General features: G+C 35.9%; 1 protein-coding gene across 1 annotated transcript; it reads left to right on the top strand.

Annotated features, from left to right (window-relative positions):
- The first annotated feature begins 5,344 nt into the window (after positions 1 to 5,344).
- Positions 5,345 to 10,119, top strand: LOC116141942 (glycosyltransferase family 92 protein RCOM_0530710). The gene is made up of 8 exons (XM_031427415.1): positions 5,345 to 5,716; positions 5,816 to 7,359; positions 8,145 to 8,407; positions 8,573 to 8,631; positions 8,739 to 8,887; positions 8,990 to 9,039; positions 9,346 to 9,420; positions 9,504 to 10,119. The coding sequence occupies exons 1-8, from the start codon at positions 5,593 to 5,595 to the stop codon at positions 10,117 to 10,119; spliced, it is 2,880 nt and encodes a 959-aa protein (XP_031283275.1). The 5' UTR covers positions 5,345 to 5,592.
- The last annotated feature ends 1,607 nt before the right edge of the window (positions 10,120 to 11,726 follow it).

Genomic DNA, 11,726 nt, shown 5'->3' with positions numbered 1-11,726 from the left:
TGTCCAATCAAATGAACAGCTAATATAGAAAATTTATCACAATTTAAGCTAACAAGCAACTTCAATAATAAGGCAGTGTTTATATACTATTGTATGATTTTGCAGCAATGGAAGATCTTGCACTGTGAACACAGTTCTTGGACACACATTCAGCTTCTGTTTCCCCAGAGGTTGAAGCCAAAAGGCTGCGGAGCCTTAGTAGCGAGAACTTGATCATGAAAATCTACCAAGAGGAATCAGAACAATGTGGGACTCGAAGTATGAGACCCTCAGCGGTATCAACACAGTTCAACTACGAGGAGAAGGGAGATCCAGCCTAGATGAGGATGAGGATGCTGAATTAACTCAAGGTCACAGAGAGAAAATAGCCCACTAAGATTTATTAATAATGCAAGGACGCGGGCATCAAGTATGAGGAGAAGGAGGATAGCAAGCCAAGATGAGGAGGCCGCATTAGTTCTAGGTTGGAAAGGGAAAATCTTGCAAGACTGGTAAGTAGAGACGCTAGTGTAGGAGGACAGGCACAAGAAGCCAAGATGAGATGCTGCATTAGCGCTAAGGTTGCAGAGAGAAGAGTTCATGGAGGCTTCAGGGGAAATGTGAGCAATCCGGAAGATCTGTTTCCGGCTAGAGCAAACTTGAGAGCATGGCATCCAGGGCCATTAAAACGAATGAGAGGCCGCCCGTTATAGAGGTTTTGAGTGGAGTTTGATTGTTCATGATCGGTTACACCCTTCCACAGTTCGACAAGCTCACCTTCAGTCATCTTGTAGAAAAAATTTGTGAGACTTGTTGTAGCTTAATGTAAGGAGTGTAAAGTATTGAAGAAACATAAGAGCAAATGATGTTTACTTTTAGGTAGGAAATGTGACTTCTGATAAGTTAAATATTTGTGGATTCATCATTCAAGTGTTGGTCTTTTGATCGAATTTCCTGCAAACAACCTATATTTCTTCATCCATCACATTTTTGCATTTCTTTTTGAGCTTGGTTCACATAGCAACTAACTCGTCAAATTAGGTATGTGACATGAACGATGACTCCCTGTTGGGTTAGGAAAAATCTATAACATATAGCTGGTGCAGATTTGTTTGCCCATTTAATTGTTTAGATGCATGAAACAAACATCGGCTGATATCACTGTGAAATCAATGAGGAACCCCTAGTATTTACATGAGAACTCTGATAGTCATTTTGTTTTCCGTCCATCTTTTCTTAGTTTAGAGGAGACTGGACAGTAGCTTCCCTCTCGTGATGAAAAATGTGATGCAGCCAAACTTAGCAAAGTTCTGCCTCTTAAATCACAAGGACAGGGTCTTACAGACTGCGAGCTTTAGAAACTCACAGAACATAGAGGACATGGTCTCCAATACCTTTGGGTATTCTGATCCTGTCAAATTTGGGAATCAAAACTGTCCTACTCTAGTTCACAAATTTATATATTCATTTCACTTCACTCGTATACCGATTCTGAGTGGTGATTGGATTAACTCATATTCATTCATCTCTGTTCCTCTCAGCAGTTACATGTCTCCGTCGTAAGGTATAATAAAATTGTCGGAAGAGTCAAGAAAGCATAAGTCCAGCCATTTATTCTATAATAAGGTATTAGATCATAATGTGAAGTTCTTAAGATTATCTGAGCTAAATCTATGCAGTCAATGTTATATGAAGAGCACAACGCCTTAAAATACACGAAGTACCCTTCCAATATTGATTAAATTTATATATTTCAGTTTTTACTCGGTAATTAAAAAGAAAAGACAAATTAATACATTATTAATTACCTTATTTAAACAGATTAGTGAGTGATATATAATCAACCATCAAATGATTGACAAAACTTTCCAACTTGCACTTGAAAATATTATTTGAAAGATTTGCGTTGGGTGAGTTACCACTTTCTAATTTGACATTTTTAGCTTTAATTAAAATAGCAATTCTAATTTTTATTATTTAAAAAAAAAAAAAAAATCATATTTTAGCAGTTGTACCTTCTTTGACTTCTCTATACGATGGCCAATGGAATACTATTTTATTTTAAAAGACTAATTTCATCCCTATCATTTGTATTCTTAAATATGGTTTGAAGAACACTGAATTTGTTGTTCACAAAATAAAATACGCATGAGAACAACAGTCTATCATCCTAAGAAAGATGTATGTTAATGTTGTTCAATTAAACAAGTACATAAATTAATAAATTTGATAAAACATTTAGAATGAGATTGAGTTTCAATTTAATCATAAAACTACTAATTATATATGAAATACTAAATCTCCAAATTATGTCATAATTTAGGAAAAAACATTATATTAATTTATAACATTCACCTTCTCTAATTTGTTTTCTCTTTACATAAAAATACAATATGTTTGGTAATTAGTTTGGCAATAGTAGAAAAAAACCAACAACAATGGTATATAATTGTTAATGTGTATGTGTTACAAAAACTTAAAATAGGAACCAAAACGCAATGGATGACAGCATTCAATATTCAATAATAGATTTTCATAAAATATCGCCGAGGTTTACCTATTCATGGCGCTTTTTGGGCAAAATTTTTAAAAGAATAAAAGACATGTTTCCACCCAAAGATTGGCAAAACAATAATACTAGATATACAAACAAATCTTACAAAGATTTATGTACAAACTGATGTGGCATAAAATGAATGAAATAGTGAATATGATATATTCACTCAAACTTATCATATTCACTCTTTCATTTATTTTGTGCTACATCAGTTTGTACACAAATCTTTGTAAGACTTATTTGTACATGTAGCATTACTCTTAGCGAAATGACAAGATTCCAACCCCGATTTCATTTATTCCAAATTATTACCTTTAAATTAACAGAAAATCATTCAATGTAACAGACAAAGGGTAAAGTGGTCATTTGTACTTCATTAAATCTGAAAAGAAAATTTTCAAAAGAACCCTCTACATCTCAAATTTCTCTCACAAGCACCCTTGAGAAATAGCCTAGCAATCCCTACAATTTTGAAATCTGTCGACTGCACCCCTATAACAGAAAAACCCAGATCCGCCGCAACATCCAAAACTGTTACAGCAACAATCCCTGCAATCTAATCCAAATCTGCCATGGAGAAAGGAAATGAGAAAGAGAAAGAGAGAGGAGAAGGAGAAAAGAGAAGAGAGAAAGAGGCAGCAGCCAACAAAATAACACAAGAAAACCAACAAACAAACCACAAATCGTCAACCAACTCCGAAAAAACCCTAGTGAGAGAGGGCTTCAATTGGCGTTGAAAGGTGAGCAGTCAGGGATGGAAAACAAGGGGTTACTAGATAAGGCCATTTGATGAGTCAAATGGCGGGCTTGGTGAAGATTTTTGGTGATGGGGTTGGCCGGAAAGAAGTTGGTGGAGTGTAACACATGAGGTGAAGGGTGACGGCGAAAAGTTGGGATGGTAAGGGCAAGGTAGTCGGAAAATGGGGTAGGGGCAAGTTCTGTCATTGGAAAGTGCCAGAAAACAACCGAGAACGACACTGTTAACGTGCGTCGTCACCTGCTAAAATGCGCCATGGAAAAAAGGAATGTTGAAGAAGAATGTGTTATTGAAACAAATTTGAAAGTAAGATGATTATTTTTCTAATTCTACTAATTTGAGGGTTAAAAAGTAATTTATTAATTTATTTGTCAAGAGCAGTTTGATAATAACACTCTCTATACTGTGTCAGGACACAAAAATCATTAATAGTGTTAATTTAAGGGTGTGAATATGGAATAAATGAAACCAGGGGTGGAAACTTACCATCTCGCTAATATTTGGGTGCGAACATGTCATTTACTCTTATTAAAATGTACCCATAAACCATAACGTAATGTAGTTTTATTAAAATGAGGGGTAGTTTAGTCAATTGATGGAAAGTATTTGGTATAGGTAACTAGAGCTAATACTATTATAACCATTATCAATTGACTAAATTATTCCTCGTATGTTAAAGAATTGCACGATATAAAGGTTTGAGAGTATATTTTGGTAATTTAGACAAAAAAATATCACAAGTTTGATGAATAAGCAAAAATCTGTCCTTATGAAATACATCATAAGATTCATAACTATTGGATTTAGATAAATATAATATACTGATCTAGAAAGTAGAAACTTAAACTTAACAAAAGCTAATTAAACTGATAAAGCCTGATTATTCTTTGTAAAGAAGATAAAGGTAGAGAAAGTAATGCTTGAGTCGGACCCACGTTTGAAATAGTGGCCCCAAATCAATTAAATCAGAGAAGATTAAATCCACTCATTCACACCAAACGCCACAGATCCCCTGTGAACCTCCCCATGTTTGCGCCACGTTGATGGCTATATGTAGTACTCAAGGTCAAGGGATCGTTTAGTCATTTACTCACAATTCTATCTTTTTATTATACACTGTTCCTTTTTCTTTATTTAAAAATTGAGAAATGTTGCAGTTATCGAAGGGTGTGTATCGAATCTATACACCAAATGACATGATAAAATCCTAACCGTTGATTCATTATAAATTAATATTAATCAACGATCAGAATTTTGTCATGTCATTCGATGTGTAACTTTCGATAACTTTATCATTTTCCTTAAAAATTTGTCAAGTTTAGGGATATATTGTCCAATTTTATTTTTATTCAATATTAATGATTTTAATTAATTTGCCATTTAATTTTACAGTCCCAAAACACTCTTAAATAAAAATAAAAATTCAATCTATAATTATGATAAATAAAGAATTAAGTGAGAAGTAGATGGAAAGAGGGAAGAAAAAATGAAACTGAAAGTTATAATTAATAATCTTCTCTTAGAAAATTAAAATATTTTAAAAAATTATATACAAATGATGAAATTAAGTTATCTAATAATTTTTTATTATTATTGTTATTTTTTGAAATATTGATCCTATAAAAGATCAAATGTTTTACTTTTTAATTTTAAATAATTAGCTAAATAAAGTATTCTAGATGGAATAATACTACACTAATAATCTTTTTTTACAATTTTAACGTAACAATTCACAACCCACCCATTTGTAATGAATTTTATATAAATTCTAAATAAATGGTGCTAATTAATTATAAACTGTCTCGTAATTATTAAATTTTACGACTTGCTCGCAATGTTTCTCGTGGTTCAATAAAACAACATAAAAATACTAGTTTCAGCTTTTTGGAGATGAAGTGGTAGTATGTCATTGGCGAAGGAGTTGGACAAAAAAATATCACAGAAACAGAAGATAAAAACCAAATGAGACAAAATAACGACCGCATGTAAAATTGTAAACCGACATGAACGGTCGAAACACCAAACCAAAGATATTATTTGAGTTGCGAGCCGTCTCTTTCTCTTTCTCACTCTTGATGTTCCCTCTCTTTCCCTTTCTCTCTCCCACTTTGCTTAAAGGTTTCGAGTACTTAGAAGAAGAAAAAGAAACACGGAACCATCACGACTCCATTAAAAATAAAAATGACAACAAATTTATATATGATTGAGGACGATGAAGATTTCTCTGTGTCATTCTGTCTAATCTCGTTGCCATTGTAGTTGTTGTTAGCTCTTTCGACAACGACAACAGTAGCACTTTATGGCAGCGATGAAGGTTCGTAGTAGGAGGCGCGACGTCGTTTCATGGAGCAACTTCTTTTGGTGCACTGTCTTCATTGTCACCTCTTTCTTCACTTTCTCTGCAGTTCGCCTCTTCTTCGCAGGTACGCATACTTGCTTATTCTTTTTACTTAAATTTTTTTAATATTATTATTTTTAACTGAAAAATTGTTAAATTCATTATTTCTATTTTATAAAAACAGATAAATATCATCCAGTTCTTGGGTCCACGAGGCAAAATTCGATCTTGGAAGTTATGAAGGACGTAACTCCAGTTTCTCCGGCCGTCTCGATACAAGAAACGGTTATGCTTCCAGATCAGGTACTTGTTTACCTAAAATACCCTCCGTCGGCTCGGTTATTTGCCAAAGAGGACTTCCGCTGCGTTTATTCGTCGACCAACTCATCCTGGCCGAATCTCATCAAGCAACCGCCTATTCAAATAGACGGCGAGGATTTTGAGAACCAGATAGTACGGTGTTCTATCCCCCCGCGTGGCTTTATATTATCCCTTGATTTAAATCCACATGGGATTATCCCAATCGTTCACATTCAATGGTGGGACGCACTTGCTTACGAAGCTTTAATCGACCGTGATAATTCCACGGTTGTTTTTGTTAAGGGACTTAATCTACGGCCAGAAAGAATGTCCAATGCATCAAAATTCGAGTGTGTGTACGGCTGGGATTTTAGTAACACAAAGTTTCTGTTAAGATCAGAACTATTGTCAATCGGCCAGGAGATCGGACGGTGTAAGACACCTTTAAGTGTCTTGAACGGCCCCCAAAGAGGAGATAATTCTGTCAAAGTATCAATTAGGATCAAAGGTAAAGGTATATATCGCACAATAGCCCGCCCGATTCGCCGGTTGGATCGTAACCCGCCCGCCCGAAAGCAGCACCAAATGTGCATATGCACCATGTTGAGAAATCAGGCAAAGTTTATGAAGGAATGGGTGATGTACCACGCAGAAATCGGAGTCCAACGGTGGTTCATTTACGACAACAACAGTGAAGATGAAATTGAGATGGTAATCAAGTCATTATCTGATTCAAACTATAACATTACTAGACACGTTTGGCCATGGATCAAGACACAAGAGGCCGGGTTCGCCCACTGCGCATTACGGGCGCGGGAGTTGTGTGATTGGGTCGGGTTTATCGACGTGGATGAATTCTTTCACTTGCCGTCGGGATTAACGCTATACGACGTCGTGGGAAATTACTCCGCGGATAGTAAAATCGCGGAGCTACGTGTTTCCTGTTATAGTTTCGGACCATCGGGGCTCAAGCACGTGCCGGCTGAGGGAGTGATGGTGGGTTACACGTGCAGAATGGTTGCCTCGGAGAGGCACAAGAGTATAGTTAAACCAGAGGCGTTGAACTCTTCGTTGATCAATGTGGTGCACCATTTTCATCTGAGAAGTGGGTTTGGTTACGTGAATGTGGATAGAGGAACGTTGATAATTAATCACTATAAGTATCAAGTGTGGGAAGTGTTTAAAGAGAAGTTTTACAGGAGAGTGGCGACTTATGTAGTTGATTGGCAGGATACTCATAATGTGGGGTCAAAGGATCGGGCACCGGGGTTGGGGACGAGAGCGGTGGAGCCGGAGGATTGGTCGAGGCGGTTCTGTGAGGTGAATGACAGTGGGCTGAGGGAGCGAGTGTTGGAAAGTTTTGTGAACCCGCAGACACAGCTTTTGCCATGGCAAGAGGAGAAAGGAGAGGAATTAATTAGAATTGTAGTTGACAAGAAAAGGAGGCATGGGATTTTGTCATGACCATACTGTATGAAAATTTTATGATGGGGGGAATACATGTAGAAATACAAGATAGTGTATTTTGATCGTTTTGTAAATATATAAATTTACTAATCAAAAGTTGCAGTGATTATAATATAGAATGATTTTAAGAAATCGTGAATACATCTTTTGTAGCTTTTACTCTTTAGTTTTGTATCGTTTTGATGAAATAATAATGTCTTGTTTCGTTTACAACTGAGTAATAAATATAATATTATTCTTTTCTATTTTTTATTTGAACATGATAACAATTGTTACATAAGTAATACTATTTATACATAGTCATTTAACTGAAAATTATATACAAAAAGACGTGTCACAAACTGAATAAATAAATAAACCAAAAAATCAAAATTTTATATTTATTTTTTCTTTTTTGCCGTATATATTTATTTGCAAAAGGTGTAATATTATTGTTAATGTGTATGTTTAAATTGAAACATAAAAAAGTTTATTAAAGAAATTAAGCGTTGAAATTACAACTTAAAAAATCAAAATTTTATATTTACTTTTTTTTGCCGTATATATTTATTTGTAAAAGGTGAAGTATTATTATTAAAAGAGGCCACGCTGGCAATTAGTGGAACCCTTGCACATATCCCAAATTATAGCCGTTACAGAAGGTTTCAAATATCAATAAGACAAATAAATGCAAAAGAATTCGACCGTTAAGTCAGATTGTTCCTCTCACCCCCCATCCCAACCAACCCAACTGAGAAGAGTCTCAGAAAATGGTGAGTGAAGAACCGAATCAGAGCACCCAGGACCCAAAACAAACTAACCCAGTCCCTGAAAATGGCCAACATGCCGAGAGTCTGTTTAGCCCCAGATTCAAATCTGTGGCTGCCATGGCTGGTTGGGACGAGGAGGCCATTATTGTCGCCGCCCTTGTTGTCGAAGACACGCCTGTTCGGGAGTCTAAGCACAAGAAACGAACAGATCCGCTATTCAAGTCTCCAAACTCCAGTTCACGAAGGTATAATCGTGTTTGGTTATGAGAAAGATAAAATTTAGGGTTTTGAAAATGAACTGGGGCTTACCCAGCTAACAGATTTTAAAAGATTTAGTTTCTTTAGTTAGTTCTTTTATTTTCTTGGCAATTGAAGGAAACTTTGATTTGATTGGTTTTCAGTAAACGTAGAGCTCATAGGAGGAGCCCCGTGTCGATTCCTATACCCGTGTTAGACCTTGATGAAGAAGAAACTGCGAAAGAAGGTATTGATTTTGTCTTCATTTCTTGAGATTTAGTTTGGTTTCTGAGAAAGCTCAAAAGTAAAGAAAATGATTTCTTTTGGTATATATTATTATTTGAACAGAGAAAGAGAAAAAGAATGTAGAATTGAAAGAAAAGAAAACGAAAGTTGAGAAGAAAATAAAAGAAAATGAATTGAGTGAACAGAGTTCTGGAGTTTCTTGCTCAAATACGGTTCTCCAACGCATGGATAAACTCAGGGATGAACTTTCTTGTGCGGTGAGAATCTTTGAATCCATATTTTATCACTAGTTTCTTAATTTTCATGATAAAGCAAAACAGGGTTTTAATTAATTTTTAGTAACTATGTATATTTGGCAGATATGTCTGGAGATCTGCTTTGAACCTAGTACCACCACTTGTGGACACAGGTAAATATCACATATATGTTTTTTTTTTTTTTTTTAATAAAGGTTTAATATTCCAATAATTTACATTTGTTTTATGAATATGCTTTTTGGTATATTCTTCTGTTGAGGATTTGAATTATAGGATATACTCTTCTCCCGCATTTGAATGGTTTGCTTGTGGGGTGTGGCATTGATAAAAGTTAGTTAAGGAATATTATTATTTGCATAATGGACACGAACATAAATACTTTGTTTGTAAGTGCAAGTACTTGCATTTGTACTTGTATGTTTCATTGTTTTACAACAATTAGTTGTATTTGTATGTAGTTTCTGTAAGAAATGTTTGAGATCTGCTGCTGATAAATGTGGGAGGAAGTGTCCAAAGTGCAGACAGCTAATTAGGTAAAATTTATCCACAATTTTAAGCTAACAAGCAACTTCAATAATAAGGCAGTGTATTATATACTACTTGTATGATTTTGCAGCAATGGAAGATCTTGCACTGTGAACACAGTTCTTTGGAACACAATTCAGCTTCTGTTTCCACAAGAGGTTGAAGCCAGAAAGGCTGCTGGAGCCTTAAGTAGCCGAGAACTTGATCATGAAAATCTACAAAGAGGAATCCAGAACAATGTGAGGACTCGAAGTATGAGACCGTCAGCGGTATCAAACACAGATTCAACCACGAGGAGAAGGGAGATACCAAGCCTAGATGAGGATGAGGATGAGGATGCTGAATTAACTCAAAGGTTGCAGAGAGAAAATAGCCCACTAAGATTTTATAATAATGTAAGGACGCGGGCATCAAGTATGAGGAGAAGGAGGATAGCAAGCCAAGATGAGGAGGCCGCATTAGTTCTAAGGATGGAAAGGGAAAATCTTGCAAGACTGGTAAGTAGAGACGCAAGTGTCAGGAGGACAGGCACAAGAAGCCAAGATGAGGATGCTGCATTAGCGCTAAGGTTGCAGAGAGAAGAGTTCATGGAGGCTTTCAGGGGAAATGATGAGCAATCCGGAAGATCTGTTTCCTTGGCTACAGCAAACTTGAGAGCCATGGCATCGAGGGCAATTAATAACCGAATGAGAGGCCGCCCGTTATAGAGGTTTTGCCAGTGGAGTTTGATTGTTCATGATCGGTTACACCCTTCCACAGTTCGACAAGCTCATCCTTCAGTCATCTTGTAGAAAATACTTGTGAGAAGAATGTACGTTCATCTTGTTGTAGCTTAATGTTAAGGAGTGTAAAGATATTGCAGAAAACATAGAAGCAAATGATGTTTACTTTTTAGGTAGAGAATGTGACTTCTGATAAGTTAAATATTTGTGGATTCATCATTCAAGTTGTTGGTCTTTTGATCGAATTTCCTGCAAACAACTTATATTTCTTCATCCATCACATTTTTGCATTTCTTTTTGAGCTTGGCTTCACATAGCACTCAACCTCGTCAAATTAGGTAATGTGACATGACCCGATTACTCCCCGTTGGGTTTATGGAAAATATCTATACATGATAGCTGGTGCAGATTTGTTTGCCCATTTAATTGTTTAGATGCATGAAACAACACTGGCTGATATCACCTTGTGAAACTCAATGAGGAACCCCTAGTATTTACATGAGAACTCTTGATAGTCATGTTTGTTTTCCGTCCATCTTTTCTTAGTTTAGAGGAGACTGGACAGTATGCTTCCCTCTCTGTGATGAAAAATGCTGATGCAGCCAAACTTAGCAAAGTTCTGCCTCTTAAAATCACAAGGACAGGGTCTTACAGACTGCGAAGCTTTTGAAACTCACAGAACATAAGAATGACATGGTCTCCAATACCTTTGGGTATTCTGATCCTGTCAAATTTGGGAATCAAAACTGTCCTACTCTAGTTCACAATTTTATATCATTTTACTTTCCACTTCGTATACCGATTCTGAGATGGTGATTGGATTAACTTCATATTCATTCATCTCTGTTTTCCTCTCAGCAGTTACAATGTCTCCGTCGTTAAGGTATAATAAAATTGTTCGGAAGAGTCAAAGAAGCATAAGTCCAGCCATTTATTCTATAATAAGTGTATATTAGATCATAATGTGAAGTTCTTAAGATTATCTGAGCTAAATCTATGCAGTCAATGTTTATTAGGTAGAGCACAACTTAATCAAGAATACCTTATTACAGATTAAAGTTTATGCAATCTACATTTCAGAAAATGCCAAACCGATTATAATATTTTCTTTGTCACAATTTGACTTCTTCCTTTATTTTTTTCTCTCTCTTTATTTGACTAACTTCATCAAATTAAACAAATTGTGCTCTAAATCAGATTAATCGACTTGATCTACCAATATGGTGATGTCGTGTGCAATAAACTAATTTTGGGTTGGGAAGATCTGAACTGCTGATACAGAAAGTTAACTACCCAAGTTGGAAAATTTCCTTAATCCCATTGCCTATAAAGCCATTAACTTTGCAAACTAGTCTCACTAAATGTGTGTATTCTTGATTAAGAACCAAGATATTGTCAGTGGGAGGCAATTTATTCCATTTTCTTAGGTTTTCAGCGTCCTCGGATGCAACTGCTCCATCTCCAAGCATCCTCTCGCCTGAACCGGCTCCAGCAACTAGAACAAGTGCAGGAAATCCTACTTATGCTTGCCACACCTTTATTTTCTTTACTAGCCTTCTTGTTACCACATCGCCTCTCTTTTTTTAGATAAT

The sequence above is a fragment of the Pistacia vera genome, unplaced genomic scaffold (assembly GCF_008641045.1).
Source record: "Pistacia vera cultivar Batoury unplaced genomic scaffold, PisVer_v2 Contig401, whole genome shotgun sequence".
NCBI classification, from domain to species: domain Eukaryota; kingdom Viridiplantae; phylum Streptophyta; class Magnoliopsida; order Sapindales; family Anacardiaceae; genus Pistacia; species Pistacia vera.
This window is presented reverse-complemented; position numbering and strand designations above follow the sequence as displayed.

Bases quoted from the DNA above. Each gene is read 5' to 3' on its own strand.
- LOC116141942 (XM_031427415.1), top strand. From the start codon at position 5,593: ATGGCAGCGATGAAGGTTCGTAGTAGGAGGCGCGACGTCGTTTCATGG. The intron at 5,717-5,815 runs GTACGCATACTT...TTATAAAAACAG, and splicing joins AGTTCGCCTCTTCTTCGCAG to ATAAATATCATCCAGTTCTT. The intron at 8,888-8,989 runs GTGAGAATCTTT...TATATTTGGCAG, and splicing joins GGGATGAACTTTCTTGTGCG to ATATGTCTGGAGATCTGCTT.